The 22,123-nt window shown below is 35.4% G+C and overlaps 1 protein-coding gene across 1 annotated transcript; it reads right to left on the bottom strand.

Annotated features, from left to right (window-relative positions):
- Positions 1 to 1,711: 1,711 nt before the first annotated feature.
- Positions 1,712 to 21,899, bottom strand: LOC126966912 (phospholipid-transporting ATPase ABCA3-like). The gene is made up of 11 exons (XM_050811193.1): positions 21,848 to 21,899; positions 16,947 to 17,205; positions 15,649 to 15,974; positions 13,352 to 13,525; positions 11,604 to 11,851; positions 7,400 to 7,510; positions 5,769 to 5,913; positions 3,304 to 3,477; positions 2,488 to 2,703; positions 2,270 to 2,352; positions 1,712 to 1,845 (listed from the first exon to the last, which is right to left on the bottom strand). Exons 1-11 carry the CDS (start codon positions 21,855 to 21,857, stop codon positions 1,834 to 1,836), a joined length of 1,758 nt encoding a protein of 585 aa, XP_050667150.1. The 5' UTR covers positions 21,858 to 21,899; the 3' UTR covers positions 1,712 to 1,833.
- Positions 21,900 to 22,123: the final 224 nt, after the last annotated feature.

Genomic DNA, 22,123 nt, shown 5'->3' with positions numbered 1-22,123 from the left:
TTGCCGCGGAATCCTTTTAGCTTGGCGAAGAACTGAAGATGTTCGTAGACAGTGAGATCGTCAAACAGGACGTTATGCTGAGGACACAGGCCCAAGTGAGCTCTGGCGGCTTCTGTCTGAGTGGTCATGTCGTAGCCCGCCAACCAGACGCTACCTCTAGTGATCTCAATATTACCTGCATCATTATTACTATTACTACATTTATTTTGCACAGGCTCCTTTGCACAGGATGCCGGCTAGATTATGGGTACCAACCACAACGGCGCCTATTTCTGCCATGAAGCAGTAATGTGTAATTACTATTGTGTTTCGGTCTGAAGGGCACCGTATCCAGTGAAATTACTGGGCAAATGAGACTTTACATCTTATGTCTCAAGTTGACGTTCGCAGTTGTAGTGCCATTCAGAATTTTTGGGGTTTTTCAAGAATCCTGAGCAGCACTGAATTGTAATGTGCAGGGCGTATCAATTACCATCAGCTGAACGTCCATTATTTTCATAAAAAAACTACATTATACTTATTATACGTCTAGACTGACTGTGACAACTGTGAACACGTCGAAAAAAATTGAAGTTGACAGTAGACCTCTATATTGAGCAATGCATGAACACTATCAAAAAGTGACATACAAATCGCCAGTGTAAGACGTAGCTTGTCATGCACACTAAAGTAATAAACCTGGCCTGTTTTTATCGGTTGTCTAGCAGCAAAAGGCTCTATCTAGACGTATAAATTATCTCTTATTAAATATTTGTATTTAAAATAACTGTATATGGTATCTTTATATATCAATATTTATTATTTTGAAAATAATATTAAAAATTATAAGAAAAATGTTTTACAATATAACGATAGAAATGTTCGCTTTCATTGTGGATTATATAATTCTACCCTCAAAATATTTAAACCTAATGATTGCAACCCTCGATTTTTCCAATATATTCTACCTTGTGATGATAGCTACAGCCGACTAACGGCCGTTCCCTACTACGATCGACAGATAGAGATAAATTCCTACCTTCTACTGTCAATAATCTAAAGCTGTCCAGTGTACCCGATATGTCATTCTAATCGCCGTATATTGGGACGCGTGAATTGCAATTTCCATACAAACTTTATATCGCTGGTAAGGTATACGTCGTCCCATCGACAGGTGAGTTACCATGGATAAGTTTAGTGGGACCAGAAAAGTCAACGATAGTTACGATTTTTATCTCAAGTAAGAGATAGTCTGAATATTGGGAACGGCCGTTAGACAATAAGGAAAGGTAATAAACTATTTTCTGAGCCTATATTACACTAGGAAGGAAAATTACATACTCCACAATGAAGATAAATAAAACTGAATATAATACTAACAAATGAATAATTAATTATAATTCACCTGTCAACATAGATATAGTAGTGGACTTTCCAGCGCCATTGTGACCCAAGAGAACCGTAATCTGATCATCATAAATATTTAAATTTAAATTATTTACAGCTATATTGGGTCCATATACTTTAGTCAAATCCTGAAAACACATGAAATGAGTAAACTTAAAGGATTCTGATGAATCTTCTACTAAAAAATTACCTAACCTAACTGTTGCTTCTTTTGCGAAGAAGGTTTTGGTTGCAACAACTATTAAAACAAAAAACAGTTTACATTTCAGATTTTATTTCACATTACATGCGAGAAAATAAGTAAATTTATTCGCTTAAATGTCACTGCATGTGGCGACGACGTGGGGCGAGTCGTTACCGACCCTAAAAGATGGTCGAGGGAGGCGATAGCTGGTCCATGCGTGATGCTCAGGAACGGGTGCTACTTTTGGTGGCTGGATCATCCTGTTACCGTGAAGTCTGCTTCGTAATTTTTTTTGATTAAAGTTATGATATATTTTTATAATCGCTAATAAAAAATGCTCACATAATGTCTTTTTTAATTTACGGTGTGTGTGGATTGATGTATCTACAGTACTCAAAAACTCTTGTGTTTTTAATTATTAATTTACATTTACTCGTTCAAGTCATGAATGACGTTTGAGTATTTCTGTTGCGTTACTTTGCATATATTAGAAATTGAAATTATTTGTCATGGCATGAAACTGTAAGGGTTGATTTAAAAGAGGTGGTGGCGGTAAATGTAACAAAAAAGAAAACTTTTGACAATCGTAAATGACATTTCCTTGAGCTACGTGAACAAAGTGATTATAGATTTGATTTTATTTGATAAATAATTTGTAATATGAAGACCAAGTCCAGTACAAAATCCTTCAGTACTTACCGTCATTTTTACTCCGATTTCATTGTCTCTTGGCTCATTTTCTCTAACGATTGTATCAGTTTCCACTCCATTACTTCTGATATCTAAAAACATTTATCACATTTAAATATCTTCACCTGTAGACAACATTATAATGTTATATTTATAAAATAATCTCTTAACAACACTCTACAAAATTAAAATAGAACAATAATTCTGCTGTGCCTATTTATACTAACCTGAAACTCTGGTTGCAGAAGGACACCAAAAGGACTTTTGAAAAATGAAATACCAAGGCTTTGGGGTGCCCCAAGTTCCTGGTAATATTTGTTCCAGGTATAAAGCAACCAGCATGTACAACACACAGTCCAGACACAGTAATAAAACAACATGGCCGAAGAGTAGTCTGTCCGCGTCCAATGTGTGTGTTGAAAAGAAGTTTCCCCAATTCATTCCTTAAATTATAAAAAGTATATTTAATAATAATAAAACAAAAATAAAAATACAGCTTACGAGCCATAATCTATATATATATAAATGAATTGCTGTTCGTTAGTCTCGCTAAAACTCGAGTACGGCTGGATCGATTTGGCTAATTTTGGTCTTGAATTATTCGTGGAAGTCCAGGGAAGGTTTAAAAGGTGAATAAATATGAAAATGCTCCGAATTAAATAATAATAACAATATTGTTTCACCTTTGATGTGTCCCCCGTCGTTCAGAAATCAAATTGAAAGAATAGTTAAATGAAAAACTTACTAGAATTTATTTTTATTATCTTTCTAACTTTCTGAGGAGGTAAAATTTAAAAATAAACTTAATTTTATATACAGAACAAAGTCTGTCGGGTCGTCTAGTTATTAATAAATACCTAGCTAACAATGAGTTCTGTAATAAATAAAAATGCATTTTTTTTTATAACGTAATATAGTCTTATTTATATTCGCCAATAAAAGTATAACCTAGTAAGTAGTACATATTCTTTGTATTTATATTTTAGTAGTAGAACATAATCTTTGGTATAACTTCAAAACTAAACTTTCATAAATTGACTTACCGCCGATACTCTCTTGTGATAAAAGAAGCTGGAAGCCGTAGGACATTGCAGAATTTATGGAAAGACATGTTATTGTTTGAACAATTATTGGAACTTCGGTCTCCATACTGAGAAGAAACGCTGGTAAATATGTCAAAAACCATATCACACCTGCGAATAGCGACGCCGTACTTGCTGAAACGAATATATAAATAAGAGCGCACTTTATGACATATTGCGTAGCTTAAGAAAACAATTCTATATCAATAATAATAATATATTTATTTGCAAAAAACATAGTATACAATAGTGTTAAAATATTATAATAATGAGCTTATATGTTTTGCTAGCACTATTCCTAGCATGTAAATATTTAACTTAATACAATGAATATCACAATTTCGTATCCATGAATTCCTTAACAATATATAAATTATAAGCATTTAGCTAACTATATAGCTTATTCTTAAATAATCCAGAATTTTTATTTTTAATGTTACTCGGTAACTTATTATAAACACGAACACTATTACATACACAACTTTTATTAAATTAATCACGTTGAAATAAATATATGTTTAAAGTTCAGGATTACATTTTAAGAATATTCAATGAATATCTTCATAATGATCATTTACATAGCGTTATTAGCTCATTAACATTTTGCAAAAACAACTTTTGTGCAAAAGTTGTTTGTTCAAAGCCAAACTAGCGGTTAAATCAAATCAAAATCACTTTATTTATGTCGGTCACGGAAATGATACTTATGAATGTCAAAAAAATATTTTTCTTATTGAATCTACCGCTACTTCGTAAAGGGTTGAGCTAATGAGAAGAAGTAGCAAGAAACTCATTGTCAGGTAATAGAACAAGTGATTATAGTAGAGTCAGTAAGGAACTGTTTATTGAAATGTTTTAGTGGGAATCGGAATCTTATTATTCTTGGTGGATGGTTTGCAGTCAATGCCTTACTTAATCAAAAGTCTGATCGTAAATTTTGACTCAGACAGGTTTCGAGCATTCATCCAATAATAGGATTGTGAACTTATGATGTCTTAATAAACGCAGTGTAAAGTTACTCCCAGTTTAAAATTACTTCCCCCTGTCATGTAATTCTGTAGTGACAAAGGTAACATAAGAACAAAAAGTTTTTAACTTGGAATAACTTTACTTCGTATTTATTAAGAGCACAGATGACGTACGGAATTTATTAGCCAAAGTATGACAAACCCTGTAGCTAATTAATGTGAATAATTTATACCAAATATTTATCTTCATGTTCTACAGTTTCCGCTTTATTTATTAATAGTTAACATGAGATAGTCCCTGTAGTCATTGAGAAATAATAAACCGACATTTTCCCATGTAAGCGATACACTTAAAACCTATATCTTCTGTTTTTCTGCAATGGAGTAATATAAAACTTCATGGAACGATATGGGCCACTTATTTTTTTCTATGGTCGACGTGCGGACTATTTGTTAAATCTAGTATAGCATATGAATATCGTATGAATCCTACAAATCTAAATAAGAACGTTCTGGAAATGACAGCAGTAGTGATTTAGTATTAATCCGGAACGGCGGAGATGAAACAGTAAACTCTTTCACAACCTACAGATATATTAATCAAAATATTACATTTCATAGGTAAGACATTTTTATTTAAACTGCTGTTTTTCTGTCATAAAATCTTGTATACTTTGTTCAACTCTCAGGTTGTGGCTTCATCTACAGGATCTACTTTACAATTGATAACCTGCTCAACCCCAATATTTGCATATTAGGAAATTGACTTGAGATGTCGCTCTTGTAAATCTAAACAATTTGTTATGTTTTTAAAGTGATAACCCTCACTTCTAGGATTAATACACAAATAAAATTTGAAAAACAAAATTTTATGAACGATGCGGCACGACCTCTGGCGTTCCGTGCTAGTGCTCTAACCAACTTTTCAAATTCTTCTTTAAAAGCATAACAAATTTTTAGGAAAAATTGATTTCATGCCACACAGATAAAGTCACAATTATAAGCATGCAAGCATCTGCATGGGTAACTAAAAAAACATTAAAACAATTACATTCCTAACATCTTTAATATAAAAATAAATAATAGTAAAAAAAACTAAAAAGCACGCTTTATATAAAATTCAACTGAAAAATAGAAAATTTAAATTTATTTTCTAGTTTTTATTTGAATTTGATATAAAGCGTGCTTTTTAGTTTTTTTTTTACTATTATTTATTTTTCATTTTTTAGTCAAATTAGTGTAATGTCATCGGTCCTCGATAAATCTACAAAGTTTGAACGAAATCTAGTCGTGCAAAGTGGGTCAAAATCGCGGTCAAAAAAGTCGGTTACAAACATACAAACATACAGGTGAAGCGTATAAAAATGTTGTAGATCTCTATTGTATGAACACAAGTGAGACACATTTAAAAAAATATGGTTTTCGAGACATGAATTACAGACAAGTAGTGAAAAGTACCTTTTTTGAAGAATCCACTCAACATAAAACCAAAGAATATCATGCACGTTAAGTACAGAGTGAGGAAGAACAGTAGAACCGACCACGATGTGTGAGTGAATACCGCGTACTCACTAAACCCATCCTCGTTCGTAAACCAGTTTACCTGCACATCATTAATTCAAACATTTGGCGCCTCTTTCTGCCGTGCAGCATTAATGTGTAAGCATTACTGTGTTTCGGCCTAAAGAGTAGCTAGTGAAATTACTGGGCAAATGAGACATCATTACTGGGCATCTTATGTCTCAAGGTGACAAGCGCAGTTGCAGTGCCGCTCAGAATTTTTGGGGTTTTTCAAGAATCCTGTGCAGCACTGCATTGTAACGGGCAGGGCGTATCAATTATTCCTGTTCATCTCGTCCCTTATTTAAAACATAATTTCAAAGACAAACTCAAATTCAAATGAACATTATTCTAATAGGTTTAAACTAAGCACTTTTGAATCGTCAGTACAAATATTAAATTTGAACTACTGAAGGGGATTTGCCGCTCTTAATATACCAGCTGTTTTAGAGCCAAATGGCTTAAAATTACCCGCCGCGATGGAAAGGGTCCTGATGGAATGACACTGGTGGCTTGGGCACAGGGAAAGATGGTGTGGGACTACTTAAGTCTTATGGAATAAAAGGATAAATAAGTCAACTGATTGGAAATTATTTTTTTACAAGCTAGAGGTGTTTTAGAAACGCCTTTTTTATGTGACATTTTAAAAGTCTCACTCGTCACACTACAGAAATACCGCGTAAGATTTTATTACATAGTTGAGTTAAACATGGCAGAGAGTTCTTTTAAAATAATTCTGCAGAAGAATACCACCTCTAGTAGGTTAGGATACAATAGATGGAGTTCAAAGAAAGAGCATTAACTGAAAAAAATTATAAAATTAGAGTAATTTTGCTTTTGGCGAGTCAACAGCTCCTGACAATGCCTCGTGCAGAGGCGTGTTTCGCCTCTTCGTTTCCTGTTGAAGTGTTTTTTGTAAATCTTAGCGAAAATAACACTGAAGATTATTAAGAGTGTACCTAACATTTTAAATCAGGTTAAAATAATTTGTTTATATCTATATATATATAAAATGAATTGCTGTTCGTTAGTCTCGCTAAAAATCGAGAACGGCTGAACCGATTTGGCTAATTTTGGTCTAGAATTATTTGTGGAAGTCTAGAAAAGGTTTAAAAGGTAAATTAATATGAAAATGCTCGGATTTAAATAAAAACAATGATTTTTATTTTTATTTGATGTGTCCCCCGTCGTTCAGAAATCAAATTAAAATAATAGTTTAAAATGAATAACTAATTAGAATCTTTATATCTTTCTAACTTTCACAGTAGGTAAGAAATAAACTTAATTTTAGCTAACTATAGTTGGTAGATTAACTACAGTTGTTAACTATCTGTCAGATAATTTTTATGTAGATGGATAAATCTTAAGTCGTCATCTATTTCTTATACACCCCAAAAATTTTAAATATTGTTTTTTTTTTTCTTAATACTTTATATGGCAATACAGCGTTTGGTGGGTCAGCTAGTATAAGATAAAATAATTATTTAAATCATTGTATTGCTCGCTAAATGTATAGATATATAACTTGCCTTTAGCAACAGGACGAGTAGACCGGAGATCAGGAACATGTATATGAATTGTTTGAGGAACCAAGCTGTCCAGTGCAACCACGTGGGCAGACCCATTATTTTCATCATTTCCTGTAAAAGTCCATATTTAAATATTCATATTATCATTTAAAGCATTTATACGTTAAGACAGACTGTGACAGCAGTGAAACAAATTGAGGTTGACAGTTAACCTCTATTTTGAGCACACCGACACAAAGTGACATACAAATCGGGAGTGTAAGACGTCGCTTGTCACGCACACTAAAGTAATAAACCTGGCCTGTTTTCACCGGATGTCTAGCATCAAGAGACTCAATCTATGCGTATAAATTAAGATTGAAAGTATACCTGGTCTATCGTGGTCTATTTCCACTTATATTGCGTGTTAAGAGAAATAATCACTGACCTCTACTATATACCACTGGTCTGGCGGCTGTCAAAGTTCTTTTGTGCCTGTTTGATATTCGTCTTTTGGCCATCTAGCGAGAATCTGCGGTACTAAAACTAGTGATGACAACCTCACCACACATCGATTGATGGTGGGAAACTATTTCCAAAAAGAAATGTGTACATTATAACGTTGATTCTTGAAGTATAAAAAACACGGAAAACGATCGAAATTAATTATAAAATGCAAAAATACTTCAGAGTATTGTATGCTCCTTCGCAGCCATTTGTATTATACGTCAAAATTAGTTCTCTGGACGCTCGCGAGTGGCGCTACAAATAGGCACAAAAAATTTGCTGTCAAACATATAGAATAGCCTGTCCAGTGGTATTTATGACAACTGAAATCACTGTCGTACACAATTTAAAAGTAATATTTTAATATTTACAAATGTACACAGTGTGTACTATGTTAAAATATAAGTTTAAAATACATTAAACCTTCTTTATTTATTAATCTTTTATTTATCCTCATTCTTCTCTAAAACTCTATTTTTTCTAGGAAAAGTTGGCAGCCCTAATTATGAAATCATATTTAAAAGTGACCATCACTTCTACAGCAAATAACTTTAGAACTAAATCATTACTTGATGATTGCTTTGATGACATACCGATATTTGAACTAATAAATAGTACACTACTCAAAAAAATAAATATTTAAAAATGTGTCAATAATCTTTAACCTAATACCAACGACAATTTAATTAAAATATATATTTTTAATTTATTTATCATATAACAATTTACCTATATACAAAACCAGGTCAACTTAGCATCTAAAAAACCACATATGTTACAATTAATGCTAATAATTAGTTAATAATACGTCGCAAATTAATTTATTAATTACATTTAAAAAAACTGTGAAAATATCGTAAGCCTTAAAACGAATAAATATAACTTAGCAGGTTTATTAATATTGTCTTAGCTGCTATAGTTTTTTTTTAATCATAGCTCTGTTGGTGTCATAAAACGTAGTAAAACTAATACGAATGACCTACTTATAACAATACAAGAACACCGACCAAACTGCCATGTCTGTGCCGTTAATAGATTAAGCACGTATCTTATAATATGTGTGAGCAAGCAGCCGGCTGATGATTATCTTATTTTCTCATAATTCTATGGTTTTACGTGAGACATTCAGAAAGTTAAGTAACCATAGATGCGATGTGTTCTATGGGAATATTTTTTAACCAAATCTTTTCAAAGAACTCTCAATCTGCAATAATTTATACAAAGTTTCATACATCTGAACCAATTTCAAATCACTTCTTCCAGTCCGCTTCAAATACCTAAATAATTTTTTATACTGACACACTCTTACACAAATTATCTTGCCTCAAACTAGGCATGGCCTGTGCTATGGTTTGCAAGACATCGATATATTTAATACAAGAATCTTACTTACACATACGTGAATATGAATAAATATCCAAGACTCTGAAACAAACATCTATATTCATCATATAAATGTTTACACCTACCGGGATTCGAAAGCAGGACCTCTAGCTCAGTAGACTGGACTAGTTGGGTCGTCGAACTGTTTACATTTGAGTAGTTTTTTTTTTAAATTTAGGGAGTAAAAAGAAGTCACATAGGGCTAAATCAGGGCTGTAAGATGGGTACCGTTATACTAACCAGGAGGTTCGTCGTTTTAAGGGCTGAGAGTACGTTGTTGTGGTTAGCACTTGATGCTCACAGCCTGATATTGCCAAGCACCAATCAACTACCCTGTGCTCTTAGGCCGCTTCACTTTGGAACGCGTTGTATCGTTTTGAAACAGGCAAACCTTTTATTGGCGCTTCGTTTCTGGTGCATATTGATAAAACCAAAATTCATCATCTGATGATATCATAGACACACCGAGACATGCCAGTGTCATGACACCATTCACGTGGGCATGAGCATCGGTCAGGTTTAGCGGCAATAAGGGCAAATAGTCCTCGCGACGTAATTCGCCTTATTTCTTGAATTATAATTTTCAGTACGATCACGTTTTCTTAATAGCCGTCAAAAGGCGGCCACTTATTTCTTTATCCCTCAAAATTAGTCGACCTCGGTTAAGTTAATTATACCGACGGTACACAGTTGATTTGGAAGCACCTTCGTCACTAAAGACTATATGAAGCCTATGATGCGACTCCTCCGGTTTAATGTGATATTTGAAATCATTAAAAGTTTCAATTCATTTTCAATGATCATCATCATCACTTCAGCCGGAACTCGTCCATTGCTGGACAAAGGCCTCCCCCAACGATCGCTATGAAGATCGGTCCTGCGCTGACCTCATCCTACGTATTCTATCTTGACAAGATCGTCGGTCCATCGTGTGGAGGTTCTACCAACACTACATCTTCCGGTAAGTGGTCGGCATTCGAGGACTTTACTGCCCCAACGGCCATCTGTCCGTCGAGCTATGTGTCCTGCCCACTGCCACTTCAGTTTCGCAACCACCTCAGCTATGTCGGTAGCTTTGGTTCTCCTACGGATCTCCTTATTTCTGATTCGATCTCGCAGGCAAACTCCGAGCATAGCCCTCTCCATTGCCCTCTGAGCGACAATGAGCTTCCGCATAAGGCCCATAGTTAGCGACCACGTCTGCGTTCCGTATGTCATCACTGGCAACACACATTGGTTAAAAACCTTCGTCTTCAGAGCTGTGGTATTTTGGACGAGAGGATTTTACAGATCTTCCCGAACGCTGCCCATCCGGGTGGATTCGACGAGTGACCTCTTTCCCGAAATTGGACCTGGCCAACTGGATTATTTGTCCATTTGTATTTCAATGATGGGTACTCGATAATTTAAATTTGGAGGAAAACTTTTAATTTTTAACGTTCCAATTTTATAATTATATTAATCATGCTTTCAAAATAAATAATAACTGAGCAGTGTCTCGTCTTTTTTTAACGAAACTTTCGCGCATCTCTACATAATTTTAACCCTACTCTTTCACACTCATCTGCCAGTGCAATCCGCTTTAAAATCGATCCGGCTAATTCGGAGATTTATAGGAAGAGTCATGAAAAAATTTAAAATTAGTTTTCTGGTGTTACTCCTGAGAAAACTTGCATAGCCATTATGAACAAAAAAAAATTAACAAAAAAACAACCGACTTCAAAAACACTATTCCAAAACAATAGATATAATATGCAGTAAAAAGTATAAAAATAATTGCGTATTTTTTTACAATCTAATTAATTAATCTAATCCTAGTTACGATTACTGTTTATTTTTGGAGTCGGTGTCAGCCAAGATAGGTTCCACCCGTCGAAAGTTTTGAGGTAACAAAAAAATACCGACGAATTGAGAACGTCCTTTTTTGAAGTCGGTTAATAAGCTGTTGTTGGCACATTAAATACAGATACTTAAATTTTGTTTGATGGACTCATCTATAATACCTACTACTATAAAATTATAGTAGTATACTTAGAGTCTTAAGAATTCTAAAAACAAGACTATTTACGGTTAATGAATCTTATCTGATGATAGCAATGACGTTCTATTGGACGATAGCTATTTTTATCTTTCTAATTTAACCCGGGGCGGCTTCTAGTCTACAAAATATATTGTGTCCGTATGGAAATTGATTAAGCCACGTTCTGTGTATATAGCGTTCCAAACCCAATTCGTTCAAAATAATACATTTCCATTAGTTTCAAATTATAAAACAAAATATGAAACATAAATATTTCAAATACTTACTTGCCTTGTCTAATGAATTGACAATTACCTTAAGTTGGTTCTCTTTTTCCGTTGTGACAGCAGACACAATATTTACCGACGTATAACTGAAACTGATTATGACAAATAAAGGGAAAATATAAGTCAGGAACTCAACAGCCAAGTCCTGAAGGTACGGCGGGTGAGGGAACCTTTGAATGTTTACTGTAAAATTTTCCAAATCCAGATTTGTTTGTCGAGATATCAGCTCCATTGATATTGAATGTTGAAGAGCAATAAACATTTCATTTACGTATCCTGAAAATATAACGGTATTTACATTCAATCTCATATTGTATACTATAATTCTAGAGTCACTGGTGGGATATAGGGACCAAGTGGCGCCATGTTTCGCATAGGTTAGAGAGGAGATTCTACGCCCATCACTTCTTATCTTACCGCCGCTGTATGACAGCAATCCTATAAGAGACATTATGCAGGAGTGTAGAGAAATCTGGGAACGACACAATATCGCTTTCGCTCTTGTGATTCCTATGGTGTTGAAATAAAATATGGCCGGCGGTGATCACCTACGGTGCACTTTAAAATTCCATAACAAAAGAAGACGGGGCCAGGGGGGCGGGACAGAGGAACTAGTGTCGCTAGTTGGCTCCGCAGTATTCCTCAGCTGCACGTTGGTGAGCCGAATTTAAACGTTGAAAAATATCCACCAAAAATGGCCCTCGCCCTGATTTTTACCAGTAGGTGAGCGTAGCATTTTTCACGAACGTCTAATACGGATGAAAAAAGTTACGGCGCGCTGTGTACCCAGAATGCATACTGATGCTCAAAACTTAACATTTCTCGACCTTCTTTGGACCTCTTACTACAAGATCCTGAACTTTTCTTAGCTCGCTTCATAGCCACGGATAAAATATAGCTTTATTATAAAGATCCAGAAACAAAAAAACAGTATATATGGCGTAGAAGAGACCATCATACGCACCGCGTAAGGAATTTATAACTTGTCGTTCGGCAGGAAAGATCGTGGGCTCTTCATAATCTAATACATGATCTTCATAATTATGCAAAAAAAACTGTGTGAAGAAATTCGTTAGAAACGACGAGGCAAACTAACAAAAATTGTTTTAGTCCATCAAGCTAATGATCCAAAATAAAAAAGCGCATACACTTTTCTTAAAAGCCAGCAGTGAGTCCACTGGTGTTGCAAGAGAAAGTGGACGGCGGTGATCACCTAACATTAAGTGAGTAGGGGTCACTCGCTCGTTTGACCTCCACTTAGATAGAAAAAATGAGCTGGCTCACAGGCCCGCCGTTGCTATAGCGGCAATTAGAGTATTTGGCATTGAAATACTTGAGCATCCCCCACAATTACCCGACCTAGGGGCTACCCAGTTACTCCCATCTATTTCCAAGGTAGATTATTTGAAAGAAAAGAGATTAGAAGATGATGAAGCCATAGCCTCTGCAGTACAGGATTTTTCAGGTGTGTATGATGATTTTTTTTTAAGAAAGGTATTTTAACCTTCCGAAAATTCTAGTGACATATGGCACTTCCCGATTTTAGAAGGTTAAGGTCAGAAAAAAAAGTATTTTAAGTGTATTATGCTAAAAAGTAAGGAACTAAACTTAGATTTAATAAAAGTTACCGGTAACATATCTATTTTCACACTTTTTATTGACCGCCCTACGTGCGTTGCCTTATAAAAGTCTACCAAAACAGATTCATAGTCAGTTTTATAAAATTTATACTTTAATCGATTTATTGATAATTTAAGTTTTTAACATTAAATTTACCTGGATCGTTTCCTCCTTCCCATGAATGAGGAAACCTTGGGCCTGGCATTTGAAAAAATGGAAAAACATTATTAGTACGCCAGGATCGACCGCCTGTTCCATAGAAAGAATTCAGTCGCGGCTTCTCAGGAAACCGTAGAGAATAAGACAGATCATCTGGTAACGTGGTTGTCCCTGTCAAACAAAAATATATAAAAAATATTGTAGGCTTTTATTCAGTACCATAATCTCTCCTCAACTTCATAAAGGTTGAACTTGACAGTTAAAAATACTCCTATCAATATCGCCTGAAGAAGCTCATTCCACAATTTGGTTCTTCTTCAGAATCAGATGCACAATACATAAACTTCATTGTTTCGCATACCGAAATATTATTATACAAAGAGGATGTAAATACTACGTTATAAATTGGCGGGACAGCGTAAGTAAGATTGAAATTCTGTTTGAACTGTGCAGTCATTTGACATAAGTTTGAAATAGTAGTAATTACAGGATCGTGATTGGCCAAGAAGTATAATCCGACTAAGTTTGAAAGCGAACAGTTGCTTAAAACGTAGCGGATTTCAGCCTTCTGATTATTTTTTCAAGATTACAGCTGTCATCTATCAATGACTCCACGTTCCATACAATCGAGAGAATCGCTTCTTTCTTAGAGAGTTTCGCTAGGCTGTTATTATAGATGAAATATTTCTAACTTGTCTTTTATTGGATGACTACATTGATCACATAATTAATGTATGCCATATTTTCTTAAATTTCATTCCCTTACAAAAGATTTTGAAGTCAAGAGGAAACATTTTTCCATATAAACGTTTTCGATTCTTTTCTCTTTGGTTTTTAACACTAGATCAATATTATTTTCAAATAAGAACAATATCAGCATTATATATGTCTCTCTGTTTTGATATTTTTGTTTTTTAAGTGCTAGAGTGCTAGTAAGTACTTCAAAAAGTGGTTAACATCATACAGGCCCCAAACAGAGGCCAAGTATCAAAATAAGCGAAATAAATTAAAAACAGTCCGACACACATTGTCTTACTTATTAATAAACGCGATGTAAAATTACTCCAATATTAAAATTACTTCTCCCAGTCATGTAATTATGTGGTTAGTTTTAAATTTGGAATAACTTACTAACAGTATTTTTCTATTCCATTCAGTTTTTAAAATTTCGTTACGTACTTAATTAAACATTTAAATTGATAGGTAAAATGATTGACACACATTGTCTTACTTATTAATAAACGCGATGTAAAATTACTCCAATATTAAAATTACTTCTCCCAGTCATGTAATTATGTGGTTAGTTTTAAATTTGGAATAACTTACTAACAGTATTTTTCTATTCCATTCAGTTTTTAAAATTTCGTTACGTACTTAATTAAACATTTAAATTGATAGGTAAAATGATGTTTCGAAATAAAAAAAAACGATAACTTTAAAGATGTACAGACAAAACGTTGCAACTGAAAAAGGCTGCATGGTTTTATGTTTATGTACATGTATAATATAACACGCAGTAAAAAGCCAGGAAAGAAAAATGACAAGTTGTTCACTAATTCAAAATGCGTCAACACCAAATACTTGCTTTATGAGAAACGTTACGTTAGAGATATGCAAAAGAGCCACGGTTGGTACTACTGTACTGAGAATAAAAAAAAGCGATTAATTATTAATTACTTATATCAGACTTAATGAGACTTATACAAATGATGAATCAAATCGACAAAGATTGTATCACAATGATAAAATAAATTTTACAGACGATAGATACCCTCGCGAAACACGACTTTTAAATAAATTATTATAATTACGAAATGATGCTAATAAATGTATTATGATACTTATAAGCGTCGAGCTTGAGTGGTGAACGAAACTGATTTAAAGGTGCTGTCTATCTGTACCAAAGCTATACCAGTAAGAAGCTCCATTGCACAGGATGCCAGCTACATTATGGGTACCACAACGGTGCCTATTTCTGCCGTGAAGCAGTAATGTGTAAGCATTACTGTGTTTCAGTCTGAAGGGCGCCGTAGCTAATGAAATGACTGGGCAAATGAGACTTAACATCTTATGTCTCAAGGTGACGAGCGCAGTTGTAGTGCCTTTCAGAATGTTTGGGTATTTCAATAAACCTGAGCGGCACTGCATTGTAATGGGCATCTGATGGTAATTGACTATCAGCTGAACGTCCTGTCTCGTCCCTTATTATCATGAAAAAACAATATATTATAGACTTATATAATATTCTAATGTAACACACAATATGATTTTTTTGCTATACATCGCACACTAACCTGCTAAATTATCATCAAACTCAACAGCTGCCAATACTTCACGAGTATATTCTTCTTCTCTGTATATACTTATTAAAGCAGCACTGTTATTGTAAGCTTGGACATTAATCAAATTTCTCAACACCTCGAAAATTTCTGTTGAATTTAAAATCAAATCCGGCGGTATTGGTGGCAAATCGGGTATTCCTGGTAATCGATCTATTAAGTCCAAGATTACATCAATATTATGTCGAATTAAATTAACAATCGCACTTCTGACCACGTCTTCTAATATGGGAGATTCTGGAGAGTATGCTACGGACAACTTTTGAAAATTCATATTAAACCTAGAAAGAAAATAAATAGTTATTATGTCAAAATTAGAGGCACTCGATAACTATAAATAAACCAGTGGGAGGCCCCTTTGCACAGGCTAGATTATGGGAACCACAACGGCGCCTATTTCTGCCGTGAAGCAATAATGTGTAAGCATTATTGTGTTTCAGTCAGAAGGGCGCCGTAGCTAGTGAAATTACTGGGTAAATGAGACTTAACATCTTATGTCTGAAGGGATGAGTGCAGTTGTAGTGCCACTAAGTATTTTTGGGTTTTTCGACAAACCTGAGCGGCACTGCATTGTGATGGGCAGTGCGTATCAATTACCATCACCTGAACGTCCTGCTCGTCTCATCCCTTATTGTCATAAAAAAATATATGTCGTAGTCAAGAACGTCAAGCACAAGAAGCGAGTAAGAAGATGATTCAGTATTCTTATTAGCTCATGTGTAATCGGCGTCCAGGCGCGCGATGGCGCCGAGCTGTAGACTGTAGTCAGAGAATAACTATCGAGCGAGGCGGTTGTGTCGCACGCCCATGCCGGGAACACCACGTTCTTATTACGTAATAATAGGGCTATCTTACTCGAACGGTGATTTCTTCACTTGGGGAGTAAGCTGGTGAATGCGTGACGAGAGCGTTAGGAACGAACGGTAGCGTTACGCGAACGGTGATTTCTTCACTTGGGAGTAAGCTGGTGAATGCGTGACGAGAGCGTTAGGAACGAACGGTAGCGTTACGCGAACGGTGATTTCTTGATTATTTTGTAATTTCAGTTCGTTTTTGACCACTTTTGTCATGCTCCCGTACTCCTTGAATAGTAAATCATTGTATTTTGCTGATAGAACTAAATGTTCACGTCAGGCCTTAGGTGTTGCATTAATGCATGGGCAGTAATAATCACTTATAATGAGACAGACATACTCGAAAAATAAATTTATTAACTGTGAACATAAAAATATATTTTAAAACATCGTACTTACATAACAGGTATGGAATAATTGAGAGAATAGGCAGATATTGGCGGGAATCGCGACACATCACTGGTCGTTGGTTCTATTTGCGATCGCAGTATGAGCACCAAAGCCATTGTGCCAACTGGTAGCACTACTTCCACTATTGTCTTTATCGGCTGCCTCCATTGGTGCAGAAAGTTCTTCCACATTAGAAGACGGAGCTTTGTGAAGGCCCCTGCCGGGGGAACTTCACGTTTTACTTTCATCACACCTTCAGAACGTTGACCTGAAAATCATTAATAAAATAAATATCGATAAATATATACCCCACCCCTAAAGCTGTACCCAGCACTTGTGTGCTATCGTCTCCGATTCTCTTGTCACTGTTATTACTAGCTTCTGGTCACGACTTCATTCGTATTCGGCACTAACTATATACACATACCAAGAACGAAAGCCAGATAAAATTCTCCCTTCTTTCACACTCGCCTCGTCACACATAACCTTTACTTTGGTTGTGTTGCTTTCTTTTGCTTTCTTGGGATCTTTACCTTAGAATCTAATCGCGCTCCTTCGGCAACTCAAACAAATTTCGGGCTTACATATACCAAATAATTTTCTGCACCGCTGACAAACTAAACTGAATGAATTATTTACATTGCTGCTTCTTGAACAAGAATATTTTAAACAACTGGAGTAAATCATCACCATCAGCCGGAAGACGTCCACTGCTGGACAAAGGCCTCCCCCAAAGATCCCCACGATCGGCTGCCCTCATCCAACGTATTCCGGCCATCTTGAGTGAATACGGCAATGTAAAGATATTATGGCAGTCGAAGGTTATTATGGTATGGTTTGTGGCATGTTCCATATTTCGACTTTGTTTTTATACGATTTGATTTGTATATATGAATAGAACGTCATTGGTAAATCCAGTTAACTGTGCATGTGTCAAATTTTATTCAGCCGTTTTGTCGTGATTAAATAAGAGACAACCAAATATACGAGCTTTCACGTTTTTTTTATATTAATACAGATAATTGTTTATGCATTACACTTGTAATTTTGTCCTTACTGTACACGCTATATTTATTAGTCAACTCAAACTAACTATTCCCGGCGAGCGTGACAGTTCAGTCTCCCGAAACCACAAACTGAGCTCCGGTATCCACCAATCAGATTTCGTTATTTCCACATCTCCTCTCCGCTTAGCTTCGGTGGAAATGGATCAAGAGAAGAGGAGAGGAGATGTTTCACTTGTCTATAGAATTTTGTGCCCCGTCGAGGGATCAAGCGGCGTGGCGGAGCGAAAATGCGTGTAGCCGGGCGGCCCGCTACCTTCTCCACCCGCGCCTCGCACACCCGAAAGCGTTGTTATAAGTACAGCTCACATCTCCTCTCTGCTCTGGTGGAAATAACCTGAAAGCTACGTGGCTTATCTCCTCTCGTCTCCTCTGCTCTAAATAACAAGCGTACAAATGAAGCGTGCGAGAATATCTCTAACAAAGTTTACAGCAGAATTTTGATTGACAAGTTGTAAACAGTCCGCCACGCATGTCATTAGCTCCTTAATATTTTAAATAATTTAACCACCAGTTAAATCACAATTCACACATTGACAAATCACAATTCGTCCGCATTATCGGCTATCACAATTCGGCTGTCAGGACGTGAATACGCAAAGTAAAGGGTTTTCCAATAAGGACTTGACAACTTTTTTTCAAAATAGAATGAAAAGCATTTGAGATATTTTATAAACTTTATTATCGGGTTGAAGTACATTCAAAACATTTATGAATGGAACTCGACTTCGCTCATAATATGGCCACCGCGCGCACGTTTGCAGCGGTCGATTCGTTGGACCCACATCACACAACGAATATGTAGACTCAAACTTTTTCACTAAACTTGTTACTGCCTGTGTGCTAAGGCGAGAATTACGACCGAAAATCGGAGTTAATGCTCTTTAAGTAGCGGCCATTTCTGTAGTAATTTTTTTAGATTTGCAGACGTTGTTCGTTCGTGTACTTCACCATGGTGAAAAGGTTATGTCTACTGAATAAACTGACAGTGACAGTTCGATGTTAAGTAAAAAGGTGCGTTTACAAACTAAATTCAAAATTGTCAAGTCCCTATTGTAAAACACCGTATTTTATAAATCTATGCCCGAAACACCAGTAACTTACGAATAAAAATTCAAAGAGCGCCTAAAGAAGTTTTCAGTTTTCACTTCAAGTTTTAACCCCACAGATATGAAACTAGTAATTCTAGTAGTGAGATGTAGTGGCAAAAGATGCTTATCATTGCAGAGCTCTATTGTAACAAACATTCAACAGAATCAAAATATAAAAAATGGCAATGTAACAATATAAATACTACACTTGTGGTGTTGTTGTTCTCTGTTCAATTGTTGACATTGGCTGTTATTTTTATTATTGTCAATCTTATATTGCAAAATTATATTTGTCGCATGCTTACGAAAACTTCTAAGAGATAATCCGAAATAGCTTGATAAAATTATTTTTATGTCCTCCATTACAGTAGAAGTCAGTTGGAAGGAGATCGTTGCAATAAAAATAGAGATACATCTATTTATCGTAGGGTCCATAGGGAGTGACAATAACATAATATATTGTAACAACAATTGGTTCACGTCATGAAGCTACATCAGTTCGTAAACCGGATTTGACATGGAGAGAAGAATAAATCAGTCATGCTTAATTCTAAGTAAAAAGTTATTTATTTTCTTATAATCTAATATATATATAAAATTCTCATGTCGCGGTGTTTGTAGTTAAACTCCTTTGAAACGGCTTGACCGATTCTCATGAAATTTTGAGGGCATATTGGGTAGGTCTGAGAATCGGACAATCGTGGTCCACACGTTTTTTTTTTACATTTTTTTAAATTTGTTTGATTATGAGTCAGCATTAAAAAATACATACAACTTCAAATTTTCACCCATCTACGATCAACAGTTACTTTTGTATCGCGATTTTAATATCGGCAATACAACGTTTGCTGGGTCAGCTAGTATTCGTATAAAATTACTTTGATGTCAGTTCTATTACCACTATAAATGGCGCTAGGAGAGAGAAAAAATAATAATATTTTTTTATTTTTAAACACACATGATTTTTGTATGGAAAAAGGAGGACAAACGAGCGTACCGATCATCTGGTGTTAAGTAATCACCGCCGCCCACATTCTCTTACAACACCAGAGGAGTCACAGGAGCATTGGCGGCCTTTAAGGAAGGTGTAAGTGCTATTTTTGAAAGTATTCATTGGCTCATTACATGCTTTGTAGTACGTGGAAGAAAGCTCCTTGAATAGCGCACTGTGGAGGACCGCCACACATTCAGACGGTGAAGATGATATCCTAATATGCGGCGTGTCGTGGCTAAGGTGGAATTCAGTGGCAGGAATCAAGTGAAACAGCTTTTCGGAACACTCCCGGTGATAAATGCGATGTCTCTACGCAACGCCAAGGGATCCGGCCGTTCATAGTGCACTGGGTCCCCGACAATTCGAACTGCTCTGCGTTGCACGCGGTCAAATGGATCGAGCTGATACTGATTGTACATTCCAATGCAAGTGTACTATGATTGTGTAACGAAATACACTGGAAGCTGCGAGAGACTAGAACCAGAACATATATCTTAAGATTCCAGGTTCTCCAATTTCAAAGGATAACATTACAAATGGCACACGAAACTCTTCCAAAATTCTGGTTTTCCACGGTTGTATAAATATATATAACAAGTTGTAGTATGTATAATTGCACTGTATTTATTAATATAATACTTATATATACAATTATTTTATGTACTTAAACAACAGCTTTATAATATATATAGAACTAGCTGACCCGACAGACGCTGTTCTGTCAATAGAAAAAAAATATAATGTAACTATTCAGGAATAATGCAGTCTAAAGCGTAAGCCTTATTTATTTAATTAAAAATGAAACAAACTTTCTTGCTCGGTTTTCCCGAGACGATACGCCAAGGACCTTAAAAAAGGCGCGTACACCTTCCTAAAAGATAGGCAATGCTACTCTGGTGTTGTAGAAGAATGTGAGCAGGGGAGGTGACCTATGCTACGCTACGAACGTACGCTTGTTTTTTATGCTCATCTAGAAAAAAAATTAAGAAGAATACCTTCGAGGAAATCTCCAGAGACTAAATTTGCCATTGCTAATTTAAGTGATAACCCTCACTTCTAGGAAAAACAAAAGCACAACTGCACTGGCACGGAACGCCAGAGGTCGTGGGTTCGAGTCCCGCATCGTTCATAAAATTTTGTTTTTCAAATTTTATTTGTGTATTAATCCTAGAAGTGAGGGTTATCACTTTAAAAACATAACAAATTGTTAAGATTTACAAGAGCGACATCTCAAGTCAATTTCCTAATATGCAAATATTGGGGTTGAGCAGGTAATCAACTGTAAAGTAGATCCTGTAGAATGTAGATAAAGCCACAACCTGAGAATTGAACAATGCATACAAGATTTTATACGACACTCGAACGGGTAGCTCAGTTGGTTAGAGTACTTGCACGGAACGCCAGAGGTCGTGGGTTTGAGTCCCGCATTGTTCATAAAATTTTGTTTTTCAAATTTTATTTATGAATTTAAAATTAAATATACAGTACATTCTATATTTTTGAATACTCAAAAAAATATAAATGCATTTTCATTTGTAACAGAACTTGTGGCAAATAATATGTTATTGGCCACAGTTAGACGATTATGGTAAATTATACCTAAGAATAGAATAGATAGAACTACAAGTATACATTATTGTAAGAAAGTAAACAGTTCAATTACTATCTCAACTATATCTTTCATTGAATTCAGATGTAATCTGTAAATAGATAAGTAGGGTTCACAGCGTGAATCACTACTGTATATGATAAACAACTTACCTATTTTCATTTAAACAATTATTTCAATACACATATTTGATGATGATTGCACTTGCACTCAACAATTTCAAAACAGTTTACTGGAGACTATAGATATAGGTTATGTAATGACTTGATTACATATAGTGACTATTTCTGCCTAGGATTGAGTCAGAATATTGTGTGGGAAGACTAATTTGTGGCTGTCTACATCCTAAATTCGATTAAACTGTTCAGCCTTCTCAGATGATTACCATGTTGAGCCCACATATAACTTATGTGGGTATTCATGTAAGT

This window comes from Leptidea sinapis, chromosome 11 (genome assembly GCF_905404315.1).
Source record: "Leptidea sinapis chromosome 11, ilLepSina1.1, whole genome shotgun sequence".
NCBI classification, from domain to species: domain Eukaryota; kingdom Metazoa; phylum Arthropoda; class Insecta; order Lepidoptera; family Pieridae; genus Leptidea; species Leptidea sinapis.
The sequence above is the reverse complement of the archived record's forward strand: the minus strand, read 5'-3'. Positions and strand labels throughout refer to the sequence as shown.